At 36.5% G+C, this 13,305-nt stretch overlaps 1 protein-coding gene across 3 annotated transcripts; it reads left to right on the top strand.

Moving 5' to 3' along the window:
- The first annotated feature begins 291 nt into the window (after nt 1-291).
- Nucleotides 292-12,226, top strand: LOC114530278 (2-aminoadipate transaminase-like). Of its 3 annotated transcripts, none has more exons than XM_028551882.1 (18): nt 292-390; nt 1,357-1,490; nt 1,778-1,853; nt 2,154-2,724; nt 2,917-2,989; nt 3,570-3,632; nt 3,731-3,796; nt 3,999-6,466; nt 6,919-7,031; nt 7,347-7,501; nt 7,781-7,939; nt 8,379-8,505; nt 9,424-9,546; nt 9,722-9,836; nt 10,108-10,179; nt 10,272-10,320; nt 10,892-10,946; nt 11,971-12,226. In XM_028551882.1, the coding sequence occupies exons 8-18, from the start codon at nt 6,293-6,295 to the stop codon at nt 12,092-12,094; spliced, it is 1,266 nt and encodes a 421-aa protein (XP_028407683.1). In that variant the 5' UTR covers nt 292-390; nt 1,357-1,490; nt 1,778-1,853; nt 2,154-2,724; nt 2,917-2,989; nt 3,570-3,632; nt 3,731-3,796; nt 3,999-6,292; the 3' UTR covers nt 12,095-12,226. The 3 variants fall into 3 exon arrangements, with proteins under 3 accessions (XP_028407683.1, XP_028407682.1, XP_028407681.1); XM_028551881.1 differs by having other exon boundaries at nt 1,357-1,602; nt 2,154-2,328; XM_028551880.1 differs by having other exon boundaries at nt 1,357-1,602.
- The last annotated feature ends 1,079 nt before the right edge of the window (nt 12,227-13,305 follow it).

Raw genomic sequence — 13,305 nt, 5'->3', positions numbered from 1 at the left:
ACCAAGCACAAACCATTCCAGAATTGTTTTATTATTTGGGCCCTGTTGCCTGTTGCCCCACTTGACCCTAATGCTCCTAAATCCCCCTGCTCTAATTTATACACAGTTAGATAAGATTATGAAAGAATATGAATATAAAGTCACATCTATTTTTTTTAAGTATTTTTTCTATACAGTGGTGTGTGTGTCTGTGTGGTATTCTGGTTTATCCGGATTCCGGACCGTTATCAGTAATTGTTCAATGTTTGTATAACATGAAGTATTCGTGTCAAAATGAAGTGGAAAATTCGAAAAATGGACTTTGGTGAAAACCTTTTCGAAGATCTTGCAACTGACAGAAAAGAGAAACACACACAATATCCTTATTCAGTTCGGCGACAAGACATGTTTGTGAGTAGAATGTTTTTTGCAAACCGTACAAAAATATAAATGCCTAAAAAGTATGACTTGATTAGAGACTTGATTCCTTGGATGTACAATGAGGTACAGAGTTGCAGTTTATGGGCTTATGGCTGGTTCAGGCTGTACTCACCGTAAGAAGCTCTAGCCATATATCAAATTATTTTCTGTAACTCATTGCTAAAAAATATAGCTCAAAATATTCTATGTATATTGTCTCGGGATTTAAAGTTGTTTTATATTGAGATTTCTTCAGAACATAGGACCATTCCAAAAAAAATCCACACACCCCCGTTGACAAGGTTTTTAAATTTTCACCCTCTCGGGAAGGGTTTTTTTTGCATCACCCCCATCAGAAATTCGAAAATTATTTTTTACACCCTCTGAAATATTAAGAATTTTGAATTTTTATTCAATTTTTTATCCCCCCTCGGAAATTATCGTCAACACGTAATGTTCCCTTGTATCCCCCTCAGATATTTATGTTGAATGGTTAAAGCTCCCTCGGAATTTTGAAATTTCACAGCAGAACCCCTTGGAAATTGTCGTAAACATGTCCAACTTTTCGTACTTTTCGTATCACCCCTCGGAAAATTTAGTCGAATTTTAAATTATTTTAAATATTTTTAATAACCCCTCGGAAAATGTATATTTCGTTTAAGCCCTCCGAATTTTCATCAATATTTACTCTCCACCCTCAGAAATTCTAAAATTTTCACCCCCTCAGTAAATCTCGTCAACGGGGGGGGGGGTTTGTATATTAAATTGGAATGGCCCATAGCTTTATATATTTATTTATAAACATTCATTGACAAACAAATATGCCTGGATTACAAAGAGAGAATATATAGATACTCCCCTTAAGTTGGATTTCAGTGTTACAGTTAAACCAAAATGGGAAGATGCAATTTTCATGGAGACGGAAGACTATAGTATTTATCCTATCTATTTTTGCAGTGGTTTTTGTCAGATGATAACAGCAATTGTGCAGACACCACCAGAGTTATAGAACAAATGAAATATAAAGCAGATTATCTCTATGCTCAGATGAGATATGCTGAAGCAGTGAAAAGTTATGAAAAGCTTTTAAGGTTAATTCCACCATCAAATACAATATTGACCCAGGAAGTTTGTGAATCTAAAGTTATGTGTTTTATGAGGATAGAGAAAACTGATAAAGCCGAAGAATGCTTAGACGAAATGGTACTCAAATTTGCTTTTAATATACTGATTATTTGTCCCTATCTAAATGAAGTACATTACAATTGCATCTGTGACTGGACAGAACATTTGCTATGTGAAGCATGCATACATTTTGTAATTAACTTTGGTAGTCTATAACCTTCTTTAGTAATATGCTTGGTTGTAAAATTTTCAGATAATTGCTGATAAGATGAATGCATCTCTATGGCACTTGATGTTCATAATGCACAGAGATAAAGGGAACTTGGAAGGTATTTTGTACTCATCCAAAAAACTGTTGCTTGTGTGTTGGCAAAATTGTCTGGTAATAGGCTAATCATGGCTAAATAGTCTAGAGATCTATCATTTACTACTAAATACTAAATACAGTTGAGATCTCAGAACTAGGGTTTACTCTTAGACTCTTGATTCCTCCTTTCCTCACATTGTACCAAAATCATTCACTTTGACTTCCAAATTAAGCGTAATTAATTGTGTTTTGTTGGATCTCAAGATTTCTAAATGATAGCCCACTCAACTGAGAAACATAAGACCTAAACCTCCTCTTTCAGAAGCAACATATGCCATACAGCAGTGTATCAAAGAAAATGAAGAGGTTTCCTCACTGTGGGTTGATTTAGCTGAAACATACATACTGTCCTCAATCTGCTTTAAGTGGCCCAGTGAACTTACTACTGCAAGGTGTGGGAAGCACAATAATGCATACTATGAAAAGATATACCAAAGGTTAATATGCAAATCAAATTTAAATTATACTGAAAAAACAGCTGTAAAAGGAAAAGAGTTATTAGACCATGGTGACCATGAATTGTTGAAAAACTTACAAGACTGTACAGTGGATGGATTTAAAAATCCAGGTCATTGGACTGAAAAGGGAAAAACATTTGAAGAAAGTGAAGAGCTTGTGGCCAAAAATGCGTTTCAGGGCATTGCAGAGAATGAGGCACCGCAAGATGATATTATTTCTGGGCTGCTAGATTGTTCAATTGAAGATTTAAATGTGACTGAATTGGATACTGCTGTAAATGAAAACAGCTTGTACATAGAAAACAAAGAATTGAGAGACTTTGTGAAAAACCATCATAACTGCTATTGTGCTTTAAGTTCTTTCCTCATATCAAGGTAAACCAGCGGTTATAGGAAAAAGCACTTTAAGAAAATGTTTATAGAGTATAATATTTAATCTCATTCAAGTACTTGTATTATTAGGCCAATTATTAATTGGCCTAATAATACAAGTACTTGAAGGCAATTATTGAATTGAGTCCACCCATGTATCGAATATTTGTTTCATAAGCTTCTTGTCTTTAACAGATTTTTACTGCGTAAATACTCCGCCCGCTCTCAATTAACAAAACAAGAAACTCGACATGAAAAGATCGTCAAAGTAGGTTTTCATAATTTTGCCTACTGACTACAGTATAATCTTCTTAAATAAGAGGAAATTAGAGGCTTCCAGTAACACCGCAGAGATTGGTGTTTATGAAGTTTCAACCTGAAAATCTAATCACTGCCACTGTTTCACAATGGTGCATTTCTGTATCGCTATCAAAGCGAAAACTATTAAATAACTTTAAAAAGTTTAATTTTTAAATGAATGCGCAATTTGCAGTCTTCACAGTTTGAGGCCTACCGTATTGAGAATTGCGGCTAAATCTCACCAATTACTGCGGTGTCGCTTCAAGTAATATGTCAGGAAATGGGAGTGTAAAAAAAGACATTTCTCCGCCGACCCCCTTTTCCACGTAAAACGTTTTTCAAGTAGCAGTACAGAAAAAGTTTGTAAAAGAAGTTATCGAACGATCTTTGTAAGGATGTACCTAGTCTACGTAGCTAGAAATATTTCATCTCGCTTTGCAGACTAAAAATATCTTTTACAGCCATATGATGGGTAGTAATGATTAGTTCAGTTTCATTGTTTTGACAATAAATCATTCGAATTAAAATTGTTTATTTTATTATTTTAGATAAACTTTATGATCAATAATATAACTTGCGCAACTGATGAAATAGTTCATGAAGTTAGAAAGGTATGTGGCTATCTGCAGCATGTTTTTCAAACAAGTGCGATTCATTCCATCCGATTAGTCGGATTAAAAAGTTAATTAAGATTTTCACTTCTATTCAGTTACTTAAAGTAAAATTCACTGAAAGAACCAAACCATCGCATTCACCCAAAGAATCCGGAAGTATGGTAAGCCCTTACTGTTTTTACGTTTACTGCCATTTTCCGTTTGCTGTTTAAGTGAACAAGTGGAGTTGATTTCTTTGTTCAAAAGATTATAAAGCGTAGCTGCTTGCTTACATGCGCCAACTCAAGCAGAGAGTGCTAGGGACCTGCGACGCAGGCTGTGTCGAGAATTGTCCTAACATCAAATTCTTTGCTTAAATTTTAGGCTGAAAAAGTACAACAATTTAACAAGCATTGGTTTCCACTAATTGAGTGAAGGTGCTATCGAAAGCATTCGTACTCAGAAGTCAGAACGATTCGAATGTTTACTGTTTGGAATCTGTATCTTTTTGTAAATTAATATTTTAACAATAATATTAAATAACAATAATAAACTTTAATAGATATTTTCTTCTCTTCCTCCGCAATACATCAGCATTCAATGATGAAAAATAGAATGCACACATATTTCTCAGTCTTCAGCGCAACTATACAGGGTGTCTCGAAAAAAGCGGACGCTAGTACTACAATTAGTGCTCCAGAACGTCCCTGAAAATGGACGCTGTTGAAATCACTTATTGTTTGAACTTTGAATGGCCTGAACCCAATAAACCGATTGTTTCAGCGTTTCGCACTGCAGTTGTTTAGCGTATATAATTTATAACAACAAAAACTCGTTCTTCTGTGGTCAGTTGAACCAATTTCTTCCGAACTGGTCATAGGATTAATTTGTAATTTTATCATTTTCGCAAAGTTATTTTTTATCATTCACAAGCTACTTTAAATTCCCAAAGGCCTTAATTCGTTATTCGTGCGCTTTACACGTAAATTTCAACGCCTTAATGAGTCGTTTTACGCATCTTTGCGTTCAGGCTTGGTGCTAGGCAGCGTCCATTTTCAGAGACACTCTGGAATAATAATAATAATAATAATTTATTACTTATATATCAGGGTGAATTCAACAGCGTCCGCTTTTTCCGAGATACCCTGTATAATAGTCCACTATGTTAACTATCAATTCAAGCCCCGTTTACTCTACCGACTAAATTTATCGGTACGACACGGCTAAAATTTTTTGTATTGCTGGCTTGAACACTAATGAAATTGGCCACGGGTACCAATTTTAGCCGTGCCGATAAATTGATTGCGCTTCAAATAACTTACTCATACACAAAAACTTTTTATTTGTGTGTCAACTTTTTCCTAGTATATTTTCCTTTAAACTTGAACAAGAGAGTTACCATATGAGAGTTACGAGACTCTAGTTAGTGACGTAGACTGATGACGTATAGCATCATTACGTATCAGTCACACTTATATATTATGACAGTGCCGCATTAACCATTGGGCCCGATCCCAGGGGCCCAAGTATTTGGGGGCCTAAAATGTTGAGTTAGACCATAGTAATTAGTAAATAAAATTATAAAAAGTCACAACACAATTGTCACATGTCAACACAATTGCTATCCAGGTTTTTCAGGCTACATTATTTAACAACTATTCGTCGAAGGCGAGGTGAATAGCGATATTCACCGAGCCTGAGGTGAATAATTGTTTTAGTATAATTGCAAGGAAGCGAATCTGTTGTTGGAAATAAATGTTTTACAAATGTAAAGAAATATCTGGACAGTTTTACAGCGTCCAAATAAAACAATGTTTAGTGAACATGTGAAGACGGTGAATATTAGTTAATCACACCAACCTACTGTATTTTGAAGACCTTGCTGACTTGTAATCAGGAACAATTAAAACAAATGCAGTACTTCAAATTAAAATTGTTATTGTGCGTGAGGTGCATTAACATTTTGCACTTCTTAAAGTTGTGCCTTGAATTCAATAAATGCCAGTAATGATTAATCTTGTTTTCTCAGCCTGATAAACTATTTTTAGTCTTTTAGTAGTCTTTTAGATCGTATTAAATCATCCAACTTCAGCTTGATGTGTTGCCTGCACACTACCCTGCGAAAAATCAAATGACATGGCATGCACACCTGACAGACTAGGGGGGGACACATAGTTACCAAGTGCCCGGGGGTCCAAAAAAAAGGTTAATGCGGCACTGATATTATGTAGATTTTAATAAGAGCTGTGAGTTTATTTATTGAAACGTGTTGCTTCAATGGCGGGGTATTCTATAATTATAAAAAATGAAGCTATTTTTTGGTCCTCGGGGCAATACAGTGCCACGCAAAGCCCCCCCCCCCACTCTGAACGCTAATTTCATTTTTATTCTCCCGTTGCGGCCCTGCTGGCGGGGTTAGACATTTTCCTGGCTCTGAGTGCAAGTAATTTGACTAGCTAGAGAACATGTGCTAGAGAATAAAATTGATGTATATATTTGCCAGAGTTACAAAAAAGCTGCGGGTACTATATTTCTTTATATTTTATTTCTTTATGCTGGTTGCCACTTGACTCAGTGACGTAATGTTTTTGATGAACGTTTTCAAAACTTGAAATCCGACAGGAGGAAGGTTGAACTCTTTTTGCAACTCTGATATTTGCAATCCCAGTATCGAATAAATGGCGGATTCACGCACAGAAGAGACTTCGAGAATGGGCATAAATGCAAGGAATCTATTCGAGAGTATTGGAGTTTTAAAACCCGGTGTAACTGCATTTGGAATGGGTGCTCCTTCTTTTGAAATGATGGCCAAGTTGAAACCATTGCTAGCTGAAGCAACCAAGCAACGACTTGTGAGTTTAAAGTAATTTGTATTATCAAAAAGCTGTTACGATATTATTACTTGATGCCAGACATTGTTACACAGTACCAATTTTTCGTCCAATTTTTTTGTAAATACCAGATATTGGGGAGTACTTGAAAATCAGTGATATGAGACCGGATAGGGTAATTAGCAAAATTCAAAAGCTCTTAGTCAAATCATAAATTAAGCACTTTTGCATTATATTACATCTTCCTAATTCACCATAACCTGGTTTGCTTGGTTTATGTATCACGGGGAAATATCAAAAAGAAATTGTAGATGAATTTATTTGAACATTGAATCAGTGATTGAATTTCATTCCAACCTAGCCTTGCGCCTGATATATTTGTAATTGGTTATGATTATTATTAATCATAAATAGTAAAATAATAAATCTGAATAATAAATAGTAAATAATGTACATTTTATCTCTTATTAAAGGAAAGTGAAGAATATAGTGATATGTTTCAGTATGGTGCATTGTGTGGAGATTATGTATTTTTGCAAGAACTTGCAAAATTTCTCTCTAAAAGATATCAGGATCCTGTGAATAGGTACAGTGTTGCCCAAAGGGAAAGGGCAGTGAGCCATCCTTTTGTCTGGTCTCTAGAGCTAAAATGGGGTCTCCAAATTAGTAAAAAGAGTCTACAGTGATGTGTTAATTATGGTTTAGGGGATGAAGTTTAATGTAAAATATGCCATCATTCAACTCTCTAGTTAATTACTAGATGTCCACTGTATCTCCATCTATTAAACTTCAATTTGCAAACATTTACCCACCAAAATCACACTCCCATTTTCAGTGCAGTTATTATCAGGCATGCAAAATATCAATGTTATGAAAATGAATATTTCTTGTTTTGCATTAGTCATGATATGGTCTGTACAAGTGGTGCAACAATTGGCCTCATGATGGTGACTCTAATGATGTTTCAACCTGGAGATTATGTTTTTGTTGAAGATCCAACATATTTTATTGCTATAAAGATGTTTCGTCAAGATCTTGGCTTGAATATTCTTGCTGGTATGCCAATTTTCCTGATAAATGCCAAAATATTCTGACAAAAACAAGACCCTAGGGATAAATTAAATCAAAATGCTAAAAATAAATAGCATACTTAAGGACCAAAATAAAGTGCACAAAGTGGCTTTAGATAATAAACATAAATAAGCTTTAATTTTTGTAATTTGGTTCAACCAAATTTCTTAAACTTTCTTGTCTGTCACTTCTTCACTAGTGGTCCAAGTGTTCACAACCTGAATGGTAAAGTAATGTAGGCACGCATTATGTTTCAACATTTAGTTCCAACAGATGATGAAGGGGTGAAAATAGATGCTCTGGAACAGTTAATTTTAGAGCACATGGATAAACTTGGGGAAACCAGTGAGACACGACCATATCGTGCAATGTTTTACACTGTTCCTGTTTTCAATAACCCAACGTCAGTGAGTTTGCCACCAGGTTAGTCTAAATACACAACTCAGGAATAATATACATTTTGTTGTAGTAACTCCTGTCCACTTATACCTGCATGCATGTTAACACTAATTAGGTACATGTGTTGCTATTATGCTATTATGTTTTCATCTAATCATTTCTGCTGCTAATATTAGTCAAATCTTATATTTACAGCTTTTGAATGGTCATATCAGAGGTGTAGGAAATAGAAATGAATTAAAAGTTGTAGATATGGGTGCTAAAGTAGACGTTTTAAGTCTACAAACCCATTTTTATAGCAGGGTTAGGTGAGGAGGAAGATCTGTTATCAGCTGCAAGATCTGTTATCAGCTGCAATTAATGCTCATGTAAATTAAGCAATGCTCAATGGGGGGTCTAAGCACCTACAATAAAAATTATGTCCCCATGCCATAGTAATAATGCTGTCAATATTTCCATTTAGAACGATGTTCTGCACTGATCAAAGTGCTAAGAAAATACAACATTGTAGCTGTGTGTGATGATGTTTACAATATAATAAACTTTGAGTCGAAGCCACCACCCCGTCGTCTGTTTAGTTATGATAAAAAGTAGGTACAAAATATCAAAATTTATATTGTATCCTTAGCCCCGTTTCAAACGCAGTATTTTACATCCACGAAATACATTATATTAAAAGACAATACATACTACCATTTGCGTTCAAGCTTGCGGCGTGCGATTTTAAAACGTACGTTTCACGTTTCAAAACGTAGGTTTAACGTTTCAAAACGTTACGTTTGCCATTTCAAAACGTACGTTTTGTTACGCCCCCTGCCATGTTTAGACAATGAAATTGACATGTTTTTGAAGTTCAAACGAACTTAGCTAATATCCAAAAATAGGTTTATTACATTTGTAACGTTTGCGGAAGTGTTTTACAAGAATTACAAATGGAACCTTATTCTGTGAGAAAAGTAAACTTATATATGCGCAATTTTCTCTTTTCAAATAGCTGCATTCAGTATTTTAAAACCGTATTTACAAATAACCCAAAAATGAAAGGGGGCGTGACAAAACGTACGTTTTGAAACGGCAAACCTACGTTTTGAAACGTGAAACGTACGTTTTAAAATCGCACGCCGCAAGCTTGAACGCAAATGGTAGTAATGAGCTGGATTGCCTTATCATCTATTGTAATTCAATTTGGCACATGTAAAACAGGCATATGAAACGGGCCAAATTCGTAATTACGTAATACGAACGCATTGATGACAGGGTGTATAAAAAAATGCAACCCTAAAGGCCCTGTTACATGGTGCAATTTTTTTTGCAACTTGCAATGCAATTCTACTTTTGAGATATGTATATTTGGGGACAACGAAACTTTTGCGTTTATTACACTTCATGCACTTTTCTTCTGCAAAACTCTTCACTAATTTACATCGCTTACAAGTAGAATTGCATTGCAATGAAAATTGTTCTGTTTGAACAATTATATGAGTTAATGGATGAATTAATGTTCTTAGATCAGACAGTGATTACAAGGGTCACGTGGTGTCAAATGGATCGTTTAGTAAAATAGTCGCTCCTGGAATGAGATTAGGTTGGCTCGAGGCTCCGAAAATTATCCGGGACAAAATTATCTTCAGGTTGGTTTAAGACGTGACTTGAATGTTGTTCACTTTCTTCAAACAAATATGCAATAATAAATTCTATGACTACCGGCCATCACCAACACCATCATATGGTTATCACTCGTCTTTATACCACAATGAAATACCACTATGATCATCACCAATGACTATATGTTCGTCTTCAACACAGTCCAACCCTGGCTAGCGGAGGTGGCCTGAATCAATACACATCGGCTATTATGGGTACAGCTCTGAAGAACGAAATTCTATCTTCGTATTTCACGGACATAATATCAGATTTAAAAGTGAGTAATCTCGCTTCCAATGTGACGAATACTTAGGTTGTGTTATAAAGGTCAACAATGGCCGGCTGTCGCGGTTTGTTTTTTGAATACTAGAAAATACAAAAACTGAAAAAAGTGATCAAATGATGGTAGTTACCGTGTATATATCTCATTAAAAGTGTCAATTTTGTTGTTGAAGTTAGCTGATATTTCACTAAAACCTTGGTCCCCAATGTTGCCGTCTAGCTAAAATACTCAATACTGCACAATATAACGAAGTGTTCACTTCCAGAGAAAGATGGAGTTGATGTGTGAATCTCTTGATAAATATGCGAAGCCGTATGTGAAATACAGAAAACCCACGGTAAATATATGAAGGAGCTATAGCCCGCGTGAATATTATACTGGATGATTTTTGGCCTTTTTACCCTTTTTTATTTTGAATTTTCAATTTAGGGAGGATATTTTGTTTGGGTTGAACTGCCATCCAACTGCGACGCTGAAGGTGATAGACTCGATTTTCGACTCCATAATTTATGGTTGTATAGTTTGTCTTCTGCACGAGCCTTGATTGTAAAGTTTATTTCTCTTACCTTACCTCTCGGACTCCAACACGCCTTGTTTACACTCAACTAATTGCCGCGGCACGGGTTGCACGGCTAAAATTGATACCCGTGACCAGTTCTATACAGTTCTATTAGTGTTTAGGCTGCCAATACAATGGCCGAGCACGAATGAAATTGGTGCAAGTATATCCATTATAGCCGTGCCGTGAGAATAAATTAGCCTTTCTCACGATAACGTTTTTTGGGTACTTTCAATTCTCTCAAATGGATATAAAAACTTATAACAACATGAAAAGCGATTTTTTAGAATCAACAGACCATTTGAAGAATAAATTCAACCTAAAAATAAAGACAGTCGCCGTTACGAGGTCTCACGGTTTTGAAATAAAGTACCCCAAAAATGGCAGCATATTCGTCATCGTAAGAAAGGCTAATTGAGTGTAGTGTAAAAGAACTTTAAAAGTTTTTTTAAAATAATTCAATTTTATAATAATATATTTTTCTATTTAGCTTTCGCGAAATATTGTGAAGAGAAGCACAAAGTCTCTGTGCGTCCAGGACCAAAGTATGTCCTTTGTATTATGGATTGTTATACTATGTAGCTATGTAGGCTCACTAGGTGTAGAAAGTAATTTCTGCCCCTGCACGAGGTTTCTGGTGTGAGAGGATTCAATTCCTTTCAATCATTACTTTAATTTTAGGAAGGCTGTATAATATTATATTCTTGTATTATCGCCTGCTTTTTTTCTCTTTGCCTAACATAATTTGCTATACGGTATAATAATATATTGTGTAAAAACATATCAGCAGGAGAACTGGGGAACAGAGCCACAGAGGAATTCTCCTTTCTCCCCACTCCCCATCCCAGGTTCCACCATTCTCTTGTTCCTCCGTTCCCCCATTCTCATATTCCGCCGGTTGCCTGGTGCCTCTTCTTCCGCTCCCCATTTCGCCTGCTCCCCTACTTTCCAGTTGCTCTATCCCCCTGCTCTCCATTCCCCCGTTACCCATTTCTCCCACTCCGCAGTTCCTCCATTCCTCTGTTCCCCATTCCTCCCACTCCCCAGTTCCTCCATTCCCCAGTTTCCTCGCTCCCGAGTTCCTCCATTACCTGATTCCCCCATTCCTTGATTCCCCTTTTCCCCGATTCCCCCATTCTCCGAATCCCCCTTTCCCTGATTCCCCCATTTCCCGATTCCCCCATTCCCCGATTCCCCGTTCCCCCTCTTAAAGATAGCCATAACGAAGATCTTTTTCCTTCATTGAGTTGACCGACGAATTCTCCGATGATGACGTTTGTCGAGTAAATTGCATTTAAGCATTTTAGAGTTTTTTCAAGTCTAAAAACGACAGATAAATATAGTCAATATATCCAAGGTGTTTTGTATCTGGTTTTTTTTTAAGAAACTAGCGTAGTATTTTTGTTTTAAGCGATGGTATTAATGTATGTATTATATTTTTTGCGAGAGAGTTGCCAGCCTTATTGTAATTATATACATATATAATAGCATGACGTAACAGCAGTGACCGGGCTGCCTGTGGTTTCACGAGACATCAAATGCGACTATTTTATATTCCACTTTTTTTAGCTTCTCACCCTATGGCAATTTCAAAAACTTCATCCGATTATCCTTTGCCTTCCTGACCGATGAAGAAATAGAGAAAGGTGTCAGAGAAATAGGAACAGCACTCACTGAGTATTGTAGTTATTAATGAAACCAAATGACTTCAAAATAAAGTTTTACCAATAATTCTTTGATATGAATGTAAGTATACTTCAAAAGACTGCATGATTTTTTGAATCAATGCACAATGTCTAATCAGTTTATTAATCTTTTATGTGTGTATAATATATATATACTATGTCTATATGTATACTAAGAACTGTCAGTAATTTCTACTGCTGCTAAAGCTCTTGCCGTGAGGGTTTAATTCCTTTCTTTTGGGGAAGAGGGGCTGTATAGTGTATATTGTATAACGTTTACATCTATCGATCCTCAGGCCCAGGATCGGCCTAAAAGTGCATTTGTTACTAGTTCATGGCTTTTTGAATTCAATAGGACGAGCTTTGGGCATACAACGACACCAGCCACTTTTTCAACGCGCAATGGAAATCGTGTTAGCTGGGCTAGAATTTGATAGTTGTTTGTGCTCCCTAGACGACCTGATTTGTTTCGGCCGCAGCATAGACGAACACAACATTCGACTGAAAGCCGTCCTCGAGAGACTCACAATACACAATTTGCGAGTTAAGATGACAAAGTGCCAATTTGCGGCAACCGAGGTCTAATTTCTAGGCCACCGAGTATCCCAACAAGGCGTTAGTCCCGATCCCAGTAAGGCCGTAGCAATCGAGCGTATTTCTGCACCATGTTGTGTAAGAGACGTTCGTAGTTTTCTAGGTCTTGCCGGATATTATAGGCGCTTCATAAAAGATTTCGCAACGCTGGCAGCTCCGCTGACTAAATTATTATATAAACTACCAAAAGCGATAGCTAAACAACCGTTTGCATGAACAAGCGAATCAGTGTGAAAACTCCTTTGTCACTCAAAATTACTCTGCACTAAACCTATTCTCGCATATCCTATAAGTTTGATCGTTTCACTTTGTTTACTCTCTATACGGATGCCTCTGATGTTGGCTTATAGGCGCTTTCCTCTCTCAAACAGACGTTCTGTTCAGTTGTTTCGCTCAACGAGTCGCACCATATGCCAAACCTTGCGTAACGCCGTCTGCCGATAACGTTACTTCCGAGTGGGGAGAGAAAGTGCATGAAATTCTTCCTGCAGATCATCCGGTTTAGTCGTGTTCAATATCACTCAGCCCTAAAATCAACCTGAAAGACGCGATCAGGTGCCAAGATCAGGATATTGCTTTGGTCATTGATTATATATCCCGGAAAAGAAGCCCAGTTTTGAGGAAT

This window comes from Dendronephthya gigantea, unplaced genomic scaffold (genome assembly GCF_004324835.1).
Source record: "Dendronephthya gigantea isolate DGI-Jeju-01 unplaced genomic scaffold, DenGig_1.0 000061F, whole genome shotgun sequence".
Lineage (NCBI taxonomy): Eukaryota > Metazoa > Cnidaria > Anthozoa > Malacalcyonacea > Nephtheidae > Dendronephthya > Dendronephthya gigantea.
Note: the sequence above shows the minus strand (reverse complement) of the source record. Positions and strands in the feature narration are given on the sequence as shown.

Excerpts from the sequence above, each read along its gene's own strand:
- LOC114530278 (XM_028551882.1), top strand. The coding sequence starts at position 6,293 with ATGGCGGATTCACGCACAGAAGAGACTTCGAGAATGGGCATAAATGCA. Across the intron at positions 8,506-9,423 it reads CTGTTTAGTTATGATAAAAA|ATCAGACAGTGATTACAAGG; the intron begins GTAGGTACAAAA and ends TAATGTTCTTAG. Across the intron at positions 9,547-9,721 it reads CGGGACAAAATTATCTTCAG|TCCAACCCTGGCTAGCGGAG; the intron begins GTTGGTTTAAGA and ends TCTTCAACACAG.